Source organism: Scyliorhinus canicula, chromosome 12, assembly GCF_902713615.1.
Source record: "Scyliorhinus canicula chromosome 12, sScyCan1.1, whole genome shotgun sequence".
In the NCBI taxonomy this organism is placed as follows: Eukaryota; Metazoa; Chordata; class Chondrichthyes; order Carcharhiniformes; family Scyliorhinidae; genus Scyliorhinus; species Scyliorhinus canicula.
Genome location: NC_052157.1, coordinates 44,576,501 through 44,600,211, shown reverse-complemented (window position 1 = coordinate 44,600,211; position 23,711 = coordinate 44,576,501). Strand labels below are relative to the sequence as shown.

General features: G+C 42.5%; 1 protein-coding gene across 1 annotated transcript in view; it reads right to left on the bottom strand.

Annotated features, from left to right (window-relative positions):
• Positions 1–23,711, bottom strand: part of efl1 (elongation factor like GTPase 1) — a 405,088-nt gene that overhangs the window by 298,318 nt on the left and 83,059 nt on the right. The window contains exons 9-10 of the mRNA XM_038813286.1: positions 13,056–13,135; positions 5,188–5,324 (exon numbers count right to left, since the gene is read on the bottom strand). Coding sequence (XP_038669214.1) covers positions 5,188–5,324; positions 13,056–13,135 — 217 coding nt within the window. The remainder of the gene's footprint in view (positions 1–5,187; positions 5,325–13,055; positions 13,136–23,711) is intronic.

The following is a 23,711-nucleotide window of genomic DNA, read 5'->3' as shown; positions in this document are numbered from 1 at the left end:
AAAATATCAATTTGTTCCTATATTGGCTTCTTTAAGGAGCTTCTTATGCGTGCTGGAACATTCCCTTTAATATCATGGGGCAGCATGCTAGCACAGTGGTTAGCACTGCTGCGTCACAACACCAGGAACCGGGTTCAATTCTGGCCTCAGGTAACTGTCTTTGTGGAGTTTACACTTTCTCCCAGTGTTTGTGTGGGTTTCCTCTGGGTGCTCTGGTTTCCTCCCTCAGTCCGAAGATGTGCAGGTTAGGTGGATTGGCCATGGTAAAGTTGTCCCTTAGTGCTCAAAGGTTAGATGGGGTTATGGGTTTAGAGGGGAGTGGGCCTGGGTAGGGTGCTCTTTCGGATGGTTTGTGTAGGCTCGATGGGCTGAATGGCCTCCTTCTGCACTGTAGGGATTCTATGACTAATTTGATCAATAAGTCTTTCATCCAGCACCCTTTGAAAATCTGTACACACATCATACACTGCATTTCCTCTTTCAATAAGGTAAATTATTTTTATGGATATCGCTGGCTAGGCCAGCATTTGTTTTCCATCCCTATTTGCCCTTGAGAAGGTGGGGGTGAGCTGCCTTCTTGAACCCCTGCAGTCCATGTGGTGTAGGTACATCCACAGTGGTGTTAGGGAAAAGTTCCAGGATTTGACCAAGTGACAGTGAAGAAACAGCCGATATATTTCCACTTCAGGATGTTGAATAGCTTGGAGGGCAACCAGGTGATGGTGTTTCCATGTGTCTGCTTACTTGCCCTTCGATATGGCAGGGTCGTCGATTTCAAAGGTGCTATTTCAGGAGGGTTGGTGAATTCCTGCAGTGCATTTTGCAGATGGTGCACACTGCTGCCATGTGCATCAGTGGAGGGAGTGAATGTTTGTGGGTGGGGTGTCAATCAAGTGGGCTGTTTTGTCCTGAATGGAGTAAAGCCTCTTGAACACTGTTGGATCTGCACTCACCCAGGCAAGTGGAGAATATTCCACTACACTCCTGACATGTGCCTTGTAGATTGTGGACAGGCTGTGATGAGTCAGGAGGGCAGGTTGCTCACCGTCGGATTCCTAGCCTCTGACCTGCTCTTGCTGCCAGTGTATTTATAAAGCTAGTCCAGTTTCTAGTCATTAGTAACCATACAACATTGATAGTGAGGAATTCAGTGATTGTAATGCCATTGAATGTCAAGGGGCGAAGGGTAGATTCTTTCTTGTTGGAGATGGTCATTGTCTGCCATTTGTGTGGTATACGAATGTTACTTGTGAACCCAATCCTGGATATTGTCCAGGTCGTGGTACATTTGGACAGCGTCAGTATCTAAATTTTGATGAAAATTGTGCAATCGTACAAACATACAAATTAGGAGCAGGAGTAGGCCACTTGGCCCCCATCGTGCCTGCTCTGCCATTCAATATGATGGCTGACCTCAATTTAACCTCAACTTCACATTCGTGCCTACCCCTGACTTCATCCCTTTGGTTATCAAGAATCTATCCACTTCTGCCTTAAAGGGATCAGTTCTGGGTCCTCTGCTGTTTGTGATTTTCATTAATGACTTGGATGAGGGAGTTGAAGGGTGAGCCAGTAAACTTGCAAACGATACGAAGATTGGTGGAGTTGCAGATAGTGAGGAGGGCTGTTGTCGGCTGCAAAGAGACATAGATAGGATGCAGAGCTGGGCTGAGATGTGGCAGATGGAGTTTAACCCTGAAAAGTGTGAGGTTGTCCATTTTGGAAGGACAAATATGAATGCGGAATACAGGTAGGGTTCTTGGCAATGTGGAGGAGCAGAGAGATCTTGGGGTCTATGTTCATAGATCTTTGAAAGTTGCTACTCAAGTGGATAGAGCTGTGAAGAAGGCCTATGGTGTGCTAGCGTTCATTAGCAGAGGGATTGAATTTAAGAGCAGTGTGGTGATGATGCAGCTGTACAAAATCTTGGTAAGGCCACATTTGGAGTACTGTGTGTACTTCTGGTCGCCTCATTTTAGGAAGGATGTGGAAGCTTTGGAAAAGGTGCAAAGGAGATTTACCAGGGTGTTGCCTGGAATGTAGAGTAGGTCTTACGAGGAAAGGTTGAGGGTGCTCGGACTTTTCTCATTAGAATGGAGAAGGATGAGGGGCAACTTGATAGAGGTTTATAAGATGATCAGGGAAATAGATAGACAGTCGGAGACTTTTTCCCTGTGTGGAACAAACCATAACAAGGGGATATAAATTTAAGATGAATGGTGGAAGATATCGGGGGGATGTCAGAGGTAGGTTCTTTACCCAGAGAGTAATGGGGGCATGGAATGCACTGCCTGTGGAAGTGGTTGAGTCGGAAACATTAGGGACCTTCAAGCGGCTATTGGATGGGTACATGGATTACGGTAGCATGATGGGGTGTAGATTAATTTGTTCTTAATCTAGGACAAAAGTTCGGCACAGCATTGTGGGCCGAAGGGCCTGTTCTGTGCTGTATTTTTCTATGTTCTAAAGATTTTTAAAAACTCTGCCAACCACTGAAGATAATTCCAAAGTCTTACAATCCTCAGAGACAAGAGTTTTCCTCATCTTTGTCTTAAATGGGTGATCCCTTAGCTTGAAGTAGTGACCCTAGTTCTGGATTCTTCCACAAGAGGAAACATCCTTTCCACATCCTGTCAATACTCCTCAGGATCTTATATTTCAATCAAGTCATCTCTTACTCTTCTAAGCTCCAGCAGATATAAGCCTAGCCCTGTCTTGCCTTTTCTCATGGGACAACCCACCCATTCCAGGTATTAATCGAGTAAACCTTCTCTGAACTGTTTCCAATGCATTTACATCTTTGCTTAAATAAGGAGACCAGTACTGCATACAGTAATCCAGATGTAGTCTCATCACTGCCATGTATAACTGAGGAAGTAATAGGGTAGAAAATGGAGAATCAGTAGATGTAGTATACTTATATTTCCAAAAGACATTCCATAAAGTATAACACAAGTCATGGAGTTGGAGATAATGTATTAGCACGGATAGAGGATTTGTTAATTGACAGAAAGTGGATAGTAGTGATAAATAGCACATTTTCAAGTTGGCTGGCTGTGACTGATAGGATTGTCTGTGAATGATAAGAGTACTGGGAGGGCCTCGGCTGTTTCTAATCTATATTACAATCTAATTTAGAATCTATATTAATTACTTAGATGAAGATACAGAAATGCATCTACGATTGCTGATGATGCAAAAGGACACAAAGAGGCTGGAAAGAAGTATAGACAGGTTAAGTGAATGGACAGACAACAAGCTGGCAGATGAAATATGTGAGCAAGTGTCAGGCTACTCACTTTGTTGATAAGAATTGAAAAAGAGAATACAGTGAAATCTCCAAGAGTCAAACCTGGATGACGCAACATTCTCCTTCTGTCGAAGTCACTATCCATTCCCACCGGTGCAATAGCAATGGAACATTGCCCACTATTACCCAAATTTACATAGCGGTTGATCCAGTTTTCCAAATTTCAGCAAGACAATCATAGAATCCCTACAGCGTAGAAGGAGACCATTTGGCTTATCAGGTCTGCACCGACCCTCTGAAAGAGTATTCCATCCAAGCTCACTTCCCCACCCTATCCCAATAACCCTTTATCCATTTAGTAATACCACAATTAGATTACACTGTGTAGTTTTGGTCTCCATATTGAAGGAAGGAAATGCTTGCATTTAAGGTGCAAAAACACTAAAGGTTCAATTGTTCGATCCTTGGGATAAAAGGCTATTTCATAATGAGAGAGTGAGTAAATTGGACCTACCTTCTCTGGAGTTCAGAAGAATGAGAGTTAGTCTATTTGAAATGTACAACATTCTGAAGGGACTTTGATCAGGTTTGCAACAAGAGAATTGTGCCAGGGTACAAGTAATACAAAGTTACCTTAGAATCCAAAATGTCCAGAAGGCAGCAACACATTTTTTAAAAAGCAAGTATGGGTTGGTATAAACCAAATCTAACAATTAACACAGATATGTTAACCCAGACATTTTGTAGCCATATTATCCAAGAAAGGCACTTTTTGAAACATCCTGGGGGCATCAGAAGGCCATTGTTTAATCATTTGCATCCTGAAACCCAAAGGACTTTGAGTCAACTGGCAGACCACAGCACACGACTGATATGAGGAAGAATAATCAACCTCAGTTTTAGTTGCCTTGGGGTTGATTTTATTTCTGATCTATGAAATATGATGGGAGTTCTCCCAATTTCTTTGGCACAGTGAAGTAATAGAAGTAGAAACCCTAAGGATCCTCTGCAGCTGGAACAAAGCCAGTAAAGTGGAAGAGCAAAAGCAATAACACATGTTAGATAGCTCAATATTCTACAAGTTTCAGACCCCAGACAGCGTGTGATTATTAATGTTCCTGATGGTTACTGTAAAATGCTAATCTCTTTCAGAATGGATGCCGTTTATAATATTTATTTTATGTAAATATAAGCATGAATGTAATAAACATGTATGAGGCTAGGTTCAAGTAGACATTAGCTATTTTTAACATGTCAAGGTTCATTCACCTTTTATTTGTCTTTTGGAAGTGATATATTTTCTTCTTCACAGCCTTTTACCAAACTGTATCCAAGAGGTGGCCAAGGAATCAGACAACTTACTGCAAAGGCTTCTTATAGTTTAATTTTATAACCGTACCTTAGAAGCCGAACTCAATAGCTCAAAGCAATAAATCAGAGGCATAAATTCAATGGAGTTTCAATTGTCTATACCAAGGATTCGCATCCTTTTTACTTCCGAGCCCCTTTCCAGTGTTATAAAACTTCCATTGCTCCCCTGTAACACAAGTATTTTTTCCATGTAAAGAGAGTGATAAGATTAAACATACTTCCTATCTTTGTTTTACTAACAAAATGTAAAAATTGTTGCTGGTACCAGAGCAAGGCTTAGTTGAGGAGCATAGCGAGTCTTCTTGACCCTTCATGAGCAGCAAAGCTCAGTTATTGGCTGGTGGTGGAATCGAATGCCCATGGTCCCTCAACTCTCCTTTCCCTACTTTTAAAACTGACGCTTAACAGTTTGTAGTTCATGTACAAAATTTATGAAAGGTCACATTTTGATTAACTTAACCATGAATTCACCAGTCGTTATAATCACAATCACTAATAATTTGGTCAATCAGGAATTAGTTAATTAATAAAATCCCAAAAAATTAAATAACATAATTAAAGGATACACAACACAGCTTGAGAGATGGGAAGCCACTGAGTACAAATGGCATTAAGGTGTACTTTAGGATCCGTGTGGCGTGAATCACGAGGTAGAATGGTTAAACCCAATGAATTTACTATCTTATCAATCTTCTCTTTGTCCCTGAAAACCAAGACAAAAGATTACTATTTCTCACGCATAAACAAGGCAACTACATGCGTTCCTTAAAAGAACATAGGTCAAAGGGAGGCTCATAAAAATTGTCATCTTGAGGAATGCAAGCCTGTTCAGAGGGCAGTGTGCACTTACAAAAAAAGATTCTGTTTGCATTTCATATTCAGCTCAGTGAAGTCACGATATTGCTAGTTTAGAAATCCAGTAGTGCCATATTAGTACACAAATGAGTACAGTGCACTGCCATGGTCACTGGAGAATTAAGTAACTTCAGGTAAGTTTAGATTCGAATGCTGCCCATCGCAAATGTCAAGCCGTAGGAAAAGGCTATGAAATATAATTCCTCCTAATTACTGTCTGGAATATATTCATTTATTGATCACATAAGCCAGCACTGCAGTGTTATTGCCAAACAAAAAAAACACCAGATTTGACTCCACACTCAAAGATTTCTCATGGCACTGTTCATGGGTCGTCTGGAACGTTGGTTTTGAAGTTTACGGCAGCCCTGCTGCAGTATAATTGACAAGACGTCTCCCCTCACTGTAACACGGAAAATTTACTGACGCAGCATTCTGCATGATTGGCTAAAGTTAAGAATATAATTTACTGTACTAACATTGAAAGTTATAAGCATCACAGAAACATCAGTAATAATATTTATCTCCCACTCTCCAAAACTTGCATGTAACTTACCTCTAACCTCCAGAAAAACCTTTAATTTCTAGTTATTTACATTACAGAGTATGCACTTTCTTCACCCTTTTCCTCTCGTGATGGATTTGCAGTATCAATTCGACATTTGACCAGTTCCTTCCCTTAAACATGTTTTCAACCACCACTGAAGGCCAGCTCAAATCTTCCCAAACATTCCCTTCTGGGAAAGTATATAAGTTTTCCTCAGCAACTCAGAAGTAATCACCCTCCATCATTGTCCCAGGAATGTAAGTATTCCATTCTGTACCTCCAAAATTAAAATTCACCAATCCAAACAACATTTTACTCAAAGAAACTGCCATGAATAGAGAGGAATGCACCTTACGAAGCTCTGAACAACCGTTATCCTTTGTCATCATTAAAGCTGAAGATACATAGCAAGCTGATGATTTAGATAAACCAATTACAGAAAGGTACATGGTATTTGATAGAGTTGTTGGGAGGGTTTGAAAGCCTGGGCCTGAGAAGTGCTGCGACAATGTATCATTGTGGAGGGAGAACAGGGAGATGAAAATGGGGTCTGGTTCACTGGTTTGCACCTGGGCAGCGTCAGTGTCAAAGGAGGTAAGTTTGTCAAGAGTCCACAATTGTCCTGGAATCTTCAGAATCCAGTCCTGGACATTGCTCTGAGCTACCCAAAAGAAAGCACCGAAATTTGTTTAATTGAACACTTTAATTTATTAGCTGATAAAATATTGCATATGAACAAAAATTGCTGTTTGCCTAGCAGCTTAAGCAATGAAACCTCTGAGGATATGTACAATCAGAGTTGGCAACCGTAGGGAGGGGAGGGCATTCGCCAAATTGTGGGGAAAGGAAAGAGGTGGTGGCGAGGAAGGGCAGGGGGGTGTGGAGGAAGAGGGGCCAGCACGACAGGGGAAGGAAGAAAATGAGGGGGAAGGTGAGGAAGGAGATAGAGTGGAAATGGGGAAAAGGAAAGGGGGCATAGAACAGATGAAAGGGGCAGCTGAAAGAGGGTAAAGTGGGACCCGATCAGAGGGGGACCCGGGCAAAGGAAAGTTAAGAGGGGAAAATGGGGAGAGGTTGGAAGAGGGGAAAGAGAGAAAGATCCAGCAAAACTGGTAACAATATATATTTTAAAATATCTACACAATAATTAAATTTAATGCTTCACTAACCCAATTCCACTTGATGCAAGACAAGTGTTCACACTGCACATCTCAGAATTGCCTTCAGTTTAGTGTCATAGGCATTGGCCAAAAAAAAACTGAAGTTCAAGCTCAGCCTCAGCTGCAGGTTCAGGCTTTCAAGAGAAAGATAAGGATAGATAAAACACATATGGCTACACTGTCTAAACATTAAAACTGTTTGGTATGGGAAGCATCATTCCAAGCACACATACTATGAGCTCTCTCTTGGACAGTTCAACCAGGTAGTGCAAGCTTGGGTCAAATCAGAACTCTAAACACACCCAAGTACATTTTTTGTTCCAGCAATTGGCAGCTTTTTTCAAACTCAACCCAAAAATAGGAATCGTTTGAATGGGTCACAAAATCCTGCAAGTAAAAGAATGCACAGACGTTCACGGTCATGGTCATTCACTTTGGATTAGTCTGGGAAATGATTCAAAGGCACTTGAACCAGAACAAAATCACCAGCCAGCAATAACTTTTTCTGATTTGCATTCTGTGTCAACCACTTGGCCCATCCAAAGTGCTAACGTCATTCAAACAAACGGAGCTGCTTGGCAATGCGTGCAGGCAAGCCACAATACCAGTTTTCAATATTGAACTTCTTTATTTAATTGGCGAATTAATAATGATCCAAATGATCAAGGATAAATATACTACTTCCTATCAACAGCAGCAATAAAACATTCATATTCTCTAGTCCAGGGCTAAATATGAGGCATCCAACTCTCTTATCTATCTACCAGGGAACCTCTAATTAATTCACTTCAACTTATTCCCATGGAAGGCATGGGTGCTTGATTAATTTAATCATTTGAATAAATCTCCAATCACACTGTGATTGTGGCCAGTGGGGTTGGGGGTCAAGGAGAGGTGGGGGGAGATACCTCTGATACTGACAAGAGAAAGTATCAAATTTTCGCTCTGCATTTTTATGGTAATATACATGTAATCCTGTAGTATGTATCTAACAACCTGCCATGACATTGTCTTCCTCACTATTTCCCAATGACCCACCAAAATCAGTGAGAACTGACAAGAACAAGTCCACGGTCAGCCACTACACAGCGCTCAAACATTCTGTGCCTCTACAACACTTTTGGACGTTATACCCATCATTAAGACTGGTTATTATACACAAATCGGCAGAAATGGCCCAAGCCATTGCATTGCAAATTTGGATTATCTACATTACAGCACTGAATTTTATCTACAGAAAACCATGGCAAAAAATAGTGTACTTTTATAGCTGTGCAAGCGTTTAACAAAAGAAGCTTTTGTTTGCATTAAGCATTTAGAAAGTGGCTGCCAGTCTTCATTACATAGTTGTTACTGAAGCAGAACAGTTCACTGTTATGAGTATGAGCCACAAACATTTCTGCTGTCAGACTAGACTATTATTCATAATGAGCATATATGATAGCACACAAATATTTCATTATTTTTAGCATCATGTGCAGCAGTACAAAAATGTCACAGCCGGAATATATAATCTTCTTTACCCTTTTATAAAACGTTACATAAAACCATTGCTAATCTCCAACATGAAATGTGAATCCTATGCAACCATTTCTTTTTAATAAATCAATAATTTAGTTTGGTCTGTGCATACTTGTATTAAGAGCATTCCTTTGAACTATAAGTCAATGTGTAATAATTAATGAATTGTGAGGATACAGATCATGTGTTGGCTACCAACTTCTCCATGCTGAAAATCTGAACATTTCCTTCCAAGAAAGTCAACACAAAACTGTAGCTAAGAAGTAGGTGCCATCATTTACGGTATGGGGGTCATTAGATAGGCCAGAGTTTATTGCCCATCTCTAATTGCCCTCGAGTAGGTGGTGTGAGCTGCCTTCTTGAGCCGCTGCAGTCCCTGCAGTAGAGGTACACCCACAGTGCTGTTGGGGAGGGAATTCCAGGGGTTTGACCCTGCAACAATCAAGGAAGGCCAAATATTTCCAAGTCAGGATAGTGTGAGGTTTGCTGCTCTTGTCCTTCTAGATTGTAGTGGTCATAGGTTTAGGAGGTATAGGTTAAGGAGCCTTGGTGAGTTCCTGCAGTGCATCTTGTAGAAAGCTGCCACTGTCCGTCAATGGTAGAGGTGGTGAATGTTTGTGGAACAGGTACAAATCAAGCGGACCATTGCTGAATCCCCCATTATCAATATCCTGAGGTTTATTGACCAGAAACTAAACTGAACTAGCTACATCAATACTGTGGGTACAAGAGCGGGTGAAAGGATCAGAACCTTGAGGGAGTAACTTACCGCCTGACTCCCTGAGTGCTGAGTCTCTTGAGTGTGTTGGAGCTGCACTCATCCAGGCAAGTGGAGAGTATTCCGTCACACTCCTGACTTGTGCCTTGTAGATGGGCTTTGGGGAGTTAGGAGCTAAGTTACTCCCTCAAGGTTCCCAGCCTCTGACCTGCTCTTGTACCCACAGTAGTTATACAGCTAGTTCAGTTTCAGGTCAATAAACCTCAGGATATTGATAATGGGGGATTCAGCAATGGCAATGCCATTGAATGTCATGGGGCGATGGTTAGATCCTTTTGTTGCAGATGGTCATTGCTTGGCATTTGTGTGGAGTGAATGTTATTTGCCTCTTGTCAGGCCAAATGTGGATATTGTCCAAGTCTTGGTGCATTTGGACATGGACTGCTTCAGTATCTGAGTTGAGAATGCTGCTGAACATTGTACAGTGTTGGTGCCTCTGCTGACATCAAGTGACAAAAGCAGACAAATTGAATACTCATTGTCAATTCAATTAATACAATTTTACTATTTCTCTAAGACTTTAGCTATATGTATATTTAAACAGTTACATAAGGTACAAGACTCACAGTTTGAATCAAAAGTCTATTACACACTGAAGAGTGAACTTGGCCTGGCCCGCTCTGGAGAGTGCCCGTTGTAAGCTTTCAAACTCAGGTCTGAATGTGCTGATGAAATCTTTGTTTTATAAGGTTTTAGTTCTTAGTTTATAGTTCATTCAATCAATGAGACAATGAGAGAGAGAGAGAGAGAGAGAGAGGAGAGAGAGGAGAGGAGAGAGGGAAGAGAGAGGAGAGAGAGGAGGCGGGAGAGAGAGAACCTTGTTCTCGATGTTCTAAAACAAAGTGTTAACAATGAAATGTCCAGTTTCAAGTCGTCTTTCTGTCTGCTTCCATGCAATTCATTTTGCAGAGAGCTAATTTTCACACAGACAAATATATTGTCCTCTTTACCACCATGCCTCATGGTACAATGCTAGCGTATTGTCCACTTTTACCATCGTACGTTACAGCACAATTGTGGCCATCTTTTCCACTCAGCAGCAGTCATCAGCGAACAACCCCACTTTTGACCTTATGATGGGAGGAAGTTCATTGATGTAACATGAAGATTGTTAGACCTAGCCCAAATCCTGAGGAACTCCTGTATTGATGTCCTGGAACTGAGATGATTGACGTCCAACCACCACAACCATCTTCGTTTGTGCTAGCTATAGCTCCAACCAGCGGAGGGATTTCCCAGATTCCCATTTATTCCAGTTTTGCTAGTGTTCCTTGATGACATAGTCAGTCAAATGTGGCCTTGATGTCAAGGGTAGTCACTCTCACCTCATCTTTGGAATTCAGGTATTTTGTCCAAGTTTGAACCAAGGCTGGAATAAGATCAGAAGCTGAGTAACCTTGGCAGAATCCAAACATAGTGTCAGTGAGCAGGTTATTGCTGAGTAGGTACCATTTGAGTGATGATCATCACTTTATTAATGATCGAGAGTAGACTGACTACTCTCAGGTGATTGCCTGGGTTAGATTTATCCTGTTCCCTGTGTACATGACATGCCTGGGCAATTTTCCACATTGCTAGGTAGATGCCAGTGTTGCATCTGTATTGGAACAGCTCAGCTAGGGGTGGGGTAAGGTCTGGAGTAATCGTCTTCTTACTACTGCTGGAGCGGAGTGACCCTGGCGGAACCCAAAATGTGTGTCAGTGAGTAGCTTATTGCTAAAAAAAGTGCCACTTGATAGCGTTGTTGATGACCTCTCCTATCACTTTACTGATGATCAAGAATAGACTGACCGGGCATTTGTCCTGCTTCTTGTGTACACGACTCGCCTGGACAATTTTCCACATTGCCGGGTAGATGCCAGTATTGTAGTTGTACTGGAAAAACTTAGGTAGGGACACGTCAAGTTCTGGAATACTAGTCTTCAGGACTATTGCCGGAATATTGTCAGGACCCATAGAATTTGCAGTGCCTTCAGCCGTTTCTTGATATCACGTGGGGTGAATTGAATTTGTTGAAGTCCAACTTCTGTGATGCTTGGGAACCTCTGAAGGAGCCTGAGATGGATCATCCACTTCTGGCTGAAGACTGTTGTGAATGCTTTAACCTTATCTTTAGCACTGATGTGCTGGGATCCTCCATCATTGAAGGATGGGGATATTTGTGGAGCCTCCTGTTCCAGTGAGTTGTTTAATTCGTTCTGTGAATTACTTGTTGTTACCACTGTTTGGCACACAAGTAGTCCTATGTTGTAGCTTTACCAGGTTCACACCTTATTTTTAGGTATGCCTGGGCCTGTTCCAGGCATGCCCTTTTGCACTCCTCATTGATCCTGGGTTGATCCCCCAATGGCAAAGTGGAGGATATTTGGGTCATGTGGGTACAGATTGAGTGCAATATGCTGCTGATGGCTCAAGGCATTTCATTAATGCCCAGTCTTGAGTTGCTTGATCTCTTTGAAATCTATCCCATTTAGCAAGGTGGTAGTGCCACACACAATAGAGTATATCCTTAATGTGAAAGTGGGGCATAGCCTCCACAAGGACAGTGAGGTGGTCACTCCTACCGATACTGTCATCGACAGATGTATCCACGGCTGATAGATAAATCTGTCCATACTTCTTGTACATATCCTCTAATAGTCATATTTCCTCCTCAGGTACTTTGCAAATTCTAACGCCTCTCCAGACTTCCTCCCTCAACACCTGAGCAAAAGCCTTCTCTCGATCAATGAACTCAATTTTCCTGTTGCATCGGTCATCACTTATCTCAAAACCAAAAAAGTGGTACTTCTTCCGGGTACGAATACATATTAACCTTGGATTTCCAGAAACGATGGCCGATATGAATCTACAGGCTGCTCATTCAAGTTAAACTGGTGCTGGCAGTAAACATATGCAACACCATTTCGCACTAACACTGCACTATGGCTTTGTTCAAGTAGCAATTGAAGGGTTTGTCTTTAAGTTCCAAATGCATAACTTTAATAGAACAGGCATGGAAAGCTACAGTCATGACAATGGATACATTGAACAGTGCACAAGGCAACCAGAACGTGATTAAAGCAAAAGTTAGTGGGCAACAAATGCATAGTAATGCATGTTAAAATTGATGGCAAGAATGTTGATTATATTGCTGTGACACAACATTACTGAACTTTTAGAAGACAAATCAACATGCAAGCTTCTGCTGACTGCAGATTATGCACAGTGGTTGATTACATATGCAGGAATAGGAATATCATACTGATGATATTCAGCCTGTTATTAGCAAGATAAGATTGAATTTGACCTCTACCTTGCAATTTAAAATTTGGGAGCTCGTGACCTCAAAAAGTGGGATTTTTAAATAACTTGTTTTTATAATGGAGCATAGGATTTGGACAGTGATACAGTAATAAGTACATACAATAAGATGTAAAGTGTGAAGAAGTCTCAATCCCTGCATCCAATACCACAAACTCACAACATGTAATATTTCCAGGCTGCATCATAGGTTCTCAAGGCTGTTATAGATAGCAATCATCCTTTTTCATGTGTATGAAAGCTGCATAATGGCATAAGAAACATTCTTACCTTCTGACAACTACAGCCTCGTACAGACTCCACATGTTTTCCAGCACCAACTGGACAAAGAGAGGTTTCTTCCCTTTTGACTGCAATGGTGGAGAAAACAAACTGTTAATCAAAATTTTTTAACTAATTGACAAAGAAATTAAAATTGCTCTGAAAGTTGCCAAACTTATATTTGTTTCAAATAGACTGAGTATGTTTTATGTCACAGACGAGGGAGAACATTCCCAGGATTTACCCATCATGGAAGACCAGAGAAAACCATGAAACAACACAAACAGCTGTATTTAGTTGATTTTGTCTATCCTCTGCCAAAAATCATGGCAGAAGAAGGGGAGAATTCCAGATGTCAATTTATATTATGAATATACAAATTAGGAGTAGGCCACTCAGCCTCTCCAGTCTGCTCTGGCATTCAATAAGATCATGGGTGTTCTGTTTGTAACCTCAAGTCCACATTCCTGCCTATTCCCAATAACCTTTCACCCCATTGTGTATCAAGAAGCTCCAGCTGTGCCTTAAAAATATTCAGACTCTGCTACCACTGCCTTTTGCGGAAGTTGCAAAGACTCACAGCCCTCCAAGATAACATTTCTTTCCTCATCTATCTTAAATGGCTGACTATTATATATTAAACAGTGACACCTAGTTCGATATTTTCCCACAAGAGGAAACATCCTATCCACATCCACTTTGTCAAGACCCCTCAGGATTTTAAAGGTTTAAATCAAGCCACCTCTTACTCTTCTCAACTCCAGCAGATACAAGCCTTCCCTGTCCAACCTTTCCTCACAAGACCCTCCCATTCCAGTTATTGGTCTGCTAAACCTTCTCTGAACTGCTTACAACAATCCTTCCTTAGATTTGGGCTTCCCCAAGGGAACATGTTCAGATACTTGCAGGTAAAGGCGTTTGTTAGGCGACAGGTAGAGGGATTCCCTTTGCTGCCCTCGCGGGGGACGATGGACAGAGTGCTTTCGGGGGTGTGGGTCGGAGAGGGGAAGGTGCCTGACATCTATAAGGTAATGCAGGAGGTGGAGGAGTCGTCAGTGGAGGAGCTGAAGGCTAAATGGGAGGGGGAACTTGGGGAGCAGATAGAGGACGGGACTTGGGCGGATGCCTTGGAGAGAGTCAACTCTTCCTCTTCATGTGCGAGGCTTAGTCTCATCCAATTTAAGGTGCTGCACCGGGCCCACATATCCGGGACTAGGATGAGTAGGTTCTTTGGGGGTGAGGACACGTGCACCAGATGTTCGGGGAGTCCAGCGAATCATGCCCATATGTTCTGGGCATGCCCAGCACTGGAAGAATTCTGGAAGGGGGTGGCGGGGACGGTGTCGAGGGTGGTTGGATCCAGGGTCAAACCAGGGTGGGGACTCGCGATTTGCGGAGTTGCGGTGGAGCCGGGAGTGCAGGAGGCGAAAGAGGCCGGTGTCCTGGCCTTTGTGTCCCTAGTAGCCCGGCGGAGGATCTTGCTTCAGTGGAAGGATGCGAGGCCCCCAAGTGTGGAGACCTGGGTCAATGACATGGCGGGGTTTATAAGGTTGGAAAGGGTCAAATTTTCCCTGAGAGGATCAGTACAAGGGTTCTATAAAGGTGGCAGCCTTTTCTGGACTTCCTGGCTCAAAGATAGGTATATTGGTCAATAGCAGCAGCAACGGGGTGGGGGGGGGGGGGGGGTGTTCCTTACTATAGTTTCTATTTTTTTTTTCGCTACGGTTATGTAACTTAACATTGTGTTAATTTAAGTTGTTAATATGTTGGGTTGTTCACTGAGGAGGGGCGAAGGTTCATGATTGTTGTTATTATTGTTATTGTTGGTATTTTAGTATGGTTTGATGTTGTTGTATAAATTCAAAATTTTTCAATAAAAATTATTTTTTAAAAAACAATCCTTCCTTAGATAAAGAGTACACAGTACTCCAGATGTGGTCTCACTAATGCTCCTTATAACTGAAGCATAACCACTGGAACTCTTGTCAGCTAATGTGGTTCCACTTTTCAAGCGATAAACCAAGGAATTAGAGTTCAGCGAGTCTCACATCAGTGTTAGGGAAACTATTGGAGAAAATTCTGAAGGGCAGAATCAATCTCATCTTGGACAGGCAAGGTTTGATCAGGGTCAGTCAGCATAGCTTTGTCAGAGTGAGGTCAGGTCAAACAAATTTGATTGAATCTTTTGAGGTGACCATGTGTGTAGATGAGGGTAATACAGTTGATGTAGTTTATATGGATTTCAGCAAAGCCTTTGACAACTTCCCACATGGGAGACTGATAAAGGCAAAAACACATAGGATCCATGATAACGCGGCAACTTGGATCCGAATTTGGCTAATGATAGGAGACAGAGAGGGTAGTGGTAGGCTGTTTGTGTGAACAGAATCATATATATTTGGTCGGGTGGTTGGCAGTGAAGTAGACGATCATTGGTTATAGGAGGATATAGACGGATTGGTCAGCTGGGCAGATCAGTGGCAGATGGAATTCAACCCTGAAAAGCGTGAGTTGATGCATTTTGGAAGGCGTAACAAGGCAAGGGAGTACTTAATGAGTAGCAGCACACTAGGAAGTTCAGAGGAATACAGGGATCTTGGGGTGATTGTCCACAGAACCCTGAAGACAGCAGGACAGGTGAATGGGGTAGTTAAGCCATTTGCCTTTATCAGGTGTGGCATAGATTATAAGTGGTTCTGTTGGATCTGTACAGGACTTTGGTTAGGCCACAGTTGAAGTACTGTGTTCAGTTCTGGTCACTTCACTCTAGGAAGGATGCAATTGCACCAGGGAAGGTACAGAGGAGATTCACTAGGATGTTACCTGGGATGAATGGGTAGCACGGTAGCACAAGTGGATAGCACTGTGGCTTCACAGTGCCAGGGTCCCAGGTTCGATTCCCTGCTTGGTCACTGTCTGTGCGGAGTCTGCACATTCTCCCTGTGTCTGCGTGGGTTTCCTCCGGGTGCTCCGGTTTCCTCCCATATCCAAAGAGGTGCAGGTTAGGTGGATCGGCCATGATAAATTGCCCTTAGTGACCAAAAAGGTGAGATGGGGTTATTGGATTATGGGGATAGGGTAGAAGTGAGGGCTTAAGTGGGTCGGTGCAGACTCGATGGGCCGAATGGCCACCTTCTGCACTGTATGTTCTATGAAGCTTTTTAGCTATGAGGAAAGGCTGGATAAACTCAGGGTTGTTTTCTTTAGAGAAGAGAAAGGTGAGGGGGGGACTTGACAGATGTATAAGTGTATGAGGGGCATGGACGGGGGATAGAAAGCAGCTGTTCCCCTTAGTTGAAGGGTTAATAACAAGGGGGCATAATTTTATGGTGAAAGGCAGGAGGTTGAGTGTGGGTTTAAGGAAAATAATTTTTCAGCCGGAGGGTGGTGGATATCTGGAATGCAAAGGGGGAGTATGAAAAGAACTGACAGCCAACATAAAAGGGAATCTCAAAGTCTTCTATTGGTATATAAATAGTAAAAGAAGAGCTGATTAGGGACCAAAAAGGAACTTTACATATGGAGACAGGGCATAGCTGAAAAATAAATACTTGCATCTGTATTCACGAAGGAAGATGATGTAATGCATGCTATCGCAAAAGATGAGGTAATTCAGACACCAGATGAGTTTCAAATTGAAAAACAGGTGGTTGTGGATAGATTATCCCTACGTAAAGTTGGTAATGCACTGAGATCGGAGGAAATGCATCTAAAGATACAGAGAGTGGAACTTGCAGAGAATTGGCCATAATTTTTCAGTCTTCTTTTACTCAGGGATGGTGCCGGAGGGCTAGAGAATTGCAAACGTCACATCCTTGTTCAAAACAAGGTGTAAAGATAAACCCTGCAACTACAAAAGCCAGTCAGTTTAACTTTGGCGGGGAAACTTCAGAAACAATCATTTGAGACAAAATTAATAATCATATGGGCAAAGGTGATTAATTAAGCAAAGCCAGCATGGAGATATGAAAGAATAAACTTTATTATTGTCACAGGTGGGCTGACATTAACATTGCAATCAAATTACTGTGAAAATTCCCGGTCGCCACACTCCGGCACCTGTTCGGGTACACTGAGGTAGAATTCAGAATGTCCAATTCACGTAATAGCACGTCGTTCTGGACTTTGTGGGAGGAAACCGGAGCGCCCGGAGGAAACCCATGCAGACACTAGGAGAACGTGCAGACTCCACACAGACAGTGACCCAAGCAGTAATTGAACCTGGGACCCTGGTGCTGTGAAGCAACAGTGCCAACCACGGTGCGAACGTGCCCAAGGAAGCAACATGGATATGGAATTGGCTGACCGACAGGCAGGTGTGTGTAGTGGTCAACTGATTTCGGTTTTGTGGTTTATAATCTGTAAGGGCTACTGATTATGAATTGCTTTCAGACGGTGGTAATTAGGAGAGATACATTAAAAAGTAATCAAAAAAATGTAAATTTAAAAACCAAATTAAATAAAATAGAGATGGAGGGTAAAGTGATGTGTTGTTCCTGCATGATGTGGGAGCTGGTGGACCCCACTGTGCTTCACAGTGACCACATCTGTAGTAAACGTTGGTTGCTTGAGGATCTCCAGCTCAGAGTTGATGAGCTGGATTCTGAGCTTTGGACGCTGCAACACATCAGGGAGTCTCCCTTTACTCAGGAATGGTGCCAGAGGGCTAGAGAATTGCAAATATCACATCTTTGTTCAAAACACGGTGTAATGATAAACCCAGTCAGTCAGTTTAACTTTGGTGGGGAGACTTCAGAAACAATCATTCGAGACAAAATTAATAATCATATGGACAAAGATGGTTAATTAAGGAAAGCCAGCAAGGATTTCTCAATAAATAATTTTTTAGAAATTATTTAAATACACTATGTTCCAGGAAGCTGTCACACCACTTTGAATAACTAACTTAAATTAATCCCGTGGTCAGGGACAGGAGGGTGTGGCTGCATGGGAGGCAGGTAGAGGGATCCAGGAAGTGGGGTTGCAGGGGTATCAGCCCTTGTCCCTGTCCAACAATTCTTGCTCTCAGTGTGGCCGGGATCGGGGACTGTAGGGAGGATGAGCAAACTGACCACAGCACCGTGGTACAGGGAGCCATTCAAGTGGTGGGAGAGAAAAAAGTGTGATTGCAATTGGAGATAGGAAAGTTAGAGGCATTGACACTGTTCTCTGTGACCAGGATCAAGAATCCCGAAGGTTGTGTAGCCTGCCTGGTGCTTGGGTTTGGAATATCTCATTTGGGCTGCAGAGGAACTTGGTTTGGAAGGGTAAAAATCCAGTTGTCGTGGTCCACGTAGGTACCAACAATATCGGTAGAACAAGGACAGAGGTTCGGTGAAGGGAGCATGAACAGTTAGGAGCTAAATTAAAAAGCGGTAATCTCTGGATTACCTGAGCCACGAGCTAATTGGCACAGGGTTAATAAGATTAAGGAGGTAAATGCATGCCTCAAAGATTGGTGTGGGAGAAATGGGTTTGAATTCATGGGACTGGCAACAGTACTGGGGAAGAGGGGACTTGTTCCGATGGGACGGTCTTCATCTGATTCATGCTGGGACCAGAGTCCTGGCGAATCACATAACTAGGACTGTAGATAGGGCTTTAAACTAAATAGTGGGGTGGGGGTGTTCAGTTGTATGGAGAATTAGAAAATCAAAGTTAATGGAGAAGGTAGAAGTGCAGGTTAATGACGAGGACTTCCAACTAGTTAAAGGGGCCAAGTGCTCAGGAGTGGTTCGTAAAGTTTCCAGAACAGATTGAACAGAATGAACAGAGCAAAAAAGGGGATAAATATGAGACGGTCGATGTAGGACTGAGGGTGTTGTATTTGTTGCGCAGTATACAAAACAAGGTAAATGAGCTTGTTGCACACACTGAAATTGATTGGTACGACGTTGTGGGCATCACATCTACCTTGTTTTGTATACTGACTGCAAGGGAATTTGGGCTGGGATCTAAATATCCAAGGATATATGTCCTATCAAAAGGACAGGCACATAGCAGAGGGGGCGGAGTTGCATTGTTAGTAAGGAATTAAATTAAATTAATAGCAAGAAGCGATATAGGATTGGAAGGTATAGAATCTGTGTGGGTAGAGTTGAGGAATTGCTAAGGAAAAAAGATCCCGATGGGAGTTATGTGCAGGCCAGCTGCAGTAGTCAGGATGTGTGACAGAAAATAAATCAGGAGATAGAAAGGGCATACAAGAAAGGCAGTATTATAATAATCATGGGGGGCTTCAATATGCAGATGGACCGGAAAAATCAGATTGGTAGTGGATCCCAAGAAAAATAATTTGTGGAATGTCTATGAGATGAAGTTTTTGAGCAGCTTATGGTAAAGCCCACCAGGGAACAGGAAGTTCTGGGTTTGGTGATGTGTAATGAGGCAGACCTGATTAGGGAACTTAAGGTGAAGGAGCCCTCAGGGGGCAGTGACCACAATATGATAGAATTTAACCTGAAGTTTGAGAGGAGAAGCTAGAATCAGATGCAACAGTATTACAATTGAATAATGATAACTACAAAGACATGAGGGAGGAGCTGGCCAGAGTTGATTGGAAGGGGAGTCTAGCAGGGAAGACAGTAGAACAGCAATGAAGCAGTTTTTGGAGGTTTGGAGGTACAACAGAAATTCATCCCAAGGAGGAGGAAACATGCAAATGAGAGGATGAAGCATCTATGGTTGACAAGGGAAGTCAGGGACAGTATAAAAGCAAAAGAAAAAGCATACAAAGTGATGAGGATTAGTGGCAAGTCCGAGGATTGGTAAACCTTTAAAAGCAAGCAGAGGACAACTAAAAAAAGCAATCGGGGGGAGAAGATGAAATAGGAGTGTAAGCTACCTAGCAATATAAAAGAAGACCGCAAGAGTATTTTTCAATATATAAAAGGTAAGAGGGATGCAAGAATAGAAATTGGACCACAGGATAATGAGGCTCGAGAAGTAGTAATAGGAAACAAAGAAATGGCAGAGAAACTGAATAGTCATTTTGCATCAGTCTTCATGCTGGAAGACACCATTGGGATACCAAACTTCAGGAGCATCAGTAGGCAGAGGTGAGTGTAGTGGCAATCACTAAGGATAAGGTTCTGGGGAAACTGAAGGGTCTGAAGGTGGATAAATCACCTGGACCGGATGGACTACACCCCAGGATTCTAAAGGAGATTGCTGAGGACATTGAGGAGGCATAGGTGGTGATCTTTCAGGAATCACTGGAGGCAGGGAGAGTCCCAGAGGAGTGGAAAATGTTTAAGAAGGGAGGAGGCAGAATTCTTCGTGGCCCTCACAAAACCATGATTGAATGGTGGAGCAGACCGAGGGCCACATGGTCTAATTCTGCTCCCATGTCTTATGGTTTTATGGATGTGTTTCGGGCTGGTGGAAGATTTGTTGTGAAGTTCTGCGGGATCGACTCTTAATCTTCCTGATTTATATTAATGACCCAGGCTTTGGTGTACAGGGCACAATTTCAAAATCTGTGAATAATATGAAACATGGAAGCATTGTCATGTGAGGAGAATAGTGTAGAACTTCAAAAATACTTTGGCAAGTTGGTGGAATGGACGGACAAGCGACAGATGAAGTTCAATGCGGAGAAATATGAAATGATTTATTTTGGCGGGAAGAACATAGAAATACAATATAAAATAATGGCTGCAACTCCAAAAGGGGTTCAGGAGCAGAGGGACCTGCATCTATGTATGTACAAGTCATTAAAGGTAACAGGACATGTTGATGGAGCAGTTAATAAATCAAAAGTATCTTAAGCATTATTAATAGAGCATATAGTACATGAGCAAGGAGGTTATGTTGATATTGAATAAGACACTAGTTCAGCCTGAGCTGGAGTATTGTGTCCAGCTCTGGATGCTGCACTTTAGGAAAGATGGATAGTGTATAGAAAGATTCATAAGAATGGTTGCAGGGATGAGGAGATTCAGTTCTGAAGATAGATTGGAGAAATTGGGACTGTTTCCCTTGGAGAAGAGAAGGCTGAGAGGAAATCTGACAGAGGTATTCAAAACCATGAGGCATCTGGACACAGTATATATGGAAAAACGGTTCCCACTCAGGATATGAGAATGGCACTGTGAATTGCTAATTTGGAGTGATGGTGCAGGCACCACTGGCTGAACGACTTGCTTCTGCGCTAAAACGATTCTGTGATAAAAAAAATTTTGCTTTAAATTTAATATTTAATTTATTGCCACTTCTCTTCCAGTGATAGAACTAAGTTTTAGTACCCGAGGGATTTGTTGAAAGCCTACAATCAAGAATCATGTTTTCATCAGGAAAGCTGCAGTAACCGTAGTAAAGGATACTGACTGCAAGAACAAAGTCTCAGTCAGTTTCTGAACTGGGAAAATGCAGTCTTCAAAACTGAGCAGTGTGTATTCAGTCTGATTTGATCTTAAAAAGGTACGCACCCAATAATAGAATGGCGTTCATAGTCATAGGAACAGCCAGAGAAGGGAAGCCCTGCTAGACAAGATTAGTCAAGTTTCAACCTCCTGAGATAAAACCATTAAAGAGATCAGGTTCCAATACCTTTAAAAGATGCACACACAAAAGGTACAAACTTGAATAAAATGAGGTCATACTGCAGCAAATTTCATTCAATCGAAACAGATAACCTCATCAGCTAATTGACGGACATCTAGCTGGGCAAACCAAAGATAGGGGCCTCCGGGCAAAGAGCCAATTAGAGACAAAGCAAGGGTTAACCCAAAGATAAGCATCTCCCTAAGAGAGGTACCCAGCAAGTTAGCCTTTGTTCGAGCCACTTCTCTCTCTCCAAGCCTGTCCTTGACCTATGCTCCTTTACTCTGCCATGTGCTTTCATCTTTAAATCACCTCTAAGTATCTTCTAAATTTATTACGTTTTGTACTAGCCAGTTGGCCGAATTGTTTTATCAAAGTATAAGAAATTGTGTATTGTCAGACGTACTGCCCAACATTAAAGTCAAAAGTGAACTTTTACCATCGCACGGAATCAGTCCTTTTATTGAAAGAAAACACAAGGATTCATCACCATCAGGATTCCATGACAATTCTGTGATGACAAACATTTTACTTCTATTTTAGTATTTAATTTACTGCCACTTCTCTTTCAGGTGTAAGTTCTTCTCTCTGATGGGATTTCTGAATGTCTCTTTACCTTTATTGCTTTCCATTTCCCTGCCGGCGTTAAATAAATCATCTACCAAAACTTGCTATCACAGCCATATCTCGTTCTTCAGTGACTTTCCGACCTATTCCGCGTGGAATCCATCATTCAGGTTTTGAATCCACACAAGATAACAGGCATCAGTGAGACAGCCAGCATTCCTTGCACTATCGCTCCTGCTGCACCCCGTGATTCACACTCAGTGCCACACGTCCCACATGAATACCCTCGACCACAGTCTCCTGCAGCACCAACTCACCCTATCTCAAAGCTGTCCTTGTGCTGGTTTATTTCATTTTCGTCTGATCCAACACTGCCACAAAACATGTTCTCTCTTCCTTTCAGATGCGAAGGAACACAGCTCCACCGACTCATGAATACCAAGGACCTTCCAGATCTTCCTTCCCCTTCACTTACCTTCTTCTAATCCCACCTCTTGCCATGTATTCATAATATTGTCTGACCGTCCCCTCTCTGACACTGAACGATCTGTGCTTAGTGGAGGACTACGCTTTATCCCCCTTATGTCTCCACCTCAATGAATTTTGAGCACCATGTGAAACTCTTTTCTGTTAATTTATTCTTTCATGGGACGTAAGCAGCAATTGTTCCCTAATCCTCGAACTGAGTGGCCTACTCGGCTTTCATCTCCATGCTCATTTCTTTGGCCAGGAGTCCTCGTCTTGACCATCAGAGCATTTCACCTACCTTCAGTATTCTCTGTCAACCTGCATCCCCTCCCTCTGGCCTCATCTGTTCCTGACTTTTATTAAGAACTGTCGGCCGTCTTAGTATCTTTGCTCCGGCTCATCAATCTCTACCTTGCAGATGCTGATTGCCAATTCTCAAATCACTTCTTCCTACCTTCTATTGACCCCACCACTGAACATCAAGCCACTGTTTCCAGGACTGCCATTGACCTAATTTCCTATGGGGATCTTTCCCCTCTAACTTCTCACCACAGTGCTCCCAACGCCATACAGCCCTCTTCTACCTCCTTCCCAAAATCCACAAACAGGACTGTCCTGGCGGACCCACTGAATCATGCCCACAGAACTTATTTCTTCCTATCTCAACTCCATTTTCCTCCCCTTGTCCATGGCTGTTCTGAAGTCCTAAGTCATTTTCAACAATTTTCAGTTTCTCAGTCTGAAACATTAATCTTCACTTCCCTCTGCACCTTCATCCCCCACAAGGGCAGTTTGAGGTCCACAAGGACCCTCTTGTAAATCCTAGTCTGGTCTGGGTTTCTTTTTAATGTCTGTCCTGCTGGCTGTTTTTAAAATTTTTGGTTTTGAACTGAAACTCTCCCGGTACAGGCTATTATTTGAACTGGCCCAGGCAGGTCCCTTGATTCAGTGTGCTCTCTGGCATAGTCCATGATGTTGTTTTGATGGACTTGGCTAGCAGCAAATCCCCTCTTCTTAAATTCTGGGACATTTTCTATTCTCAATTGCAATTAGTAGAGCCTTTCAGAAAATTCGGGAACAGAATAC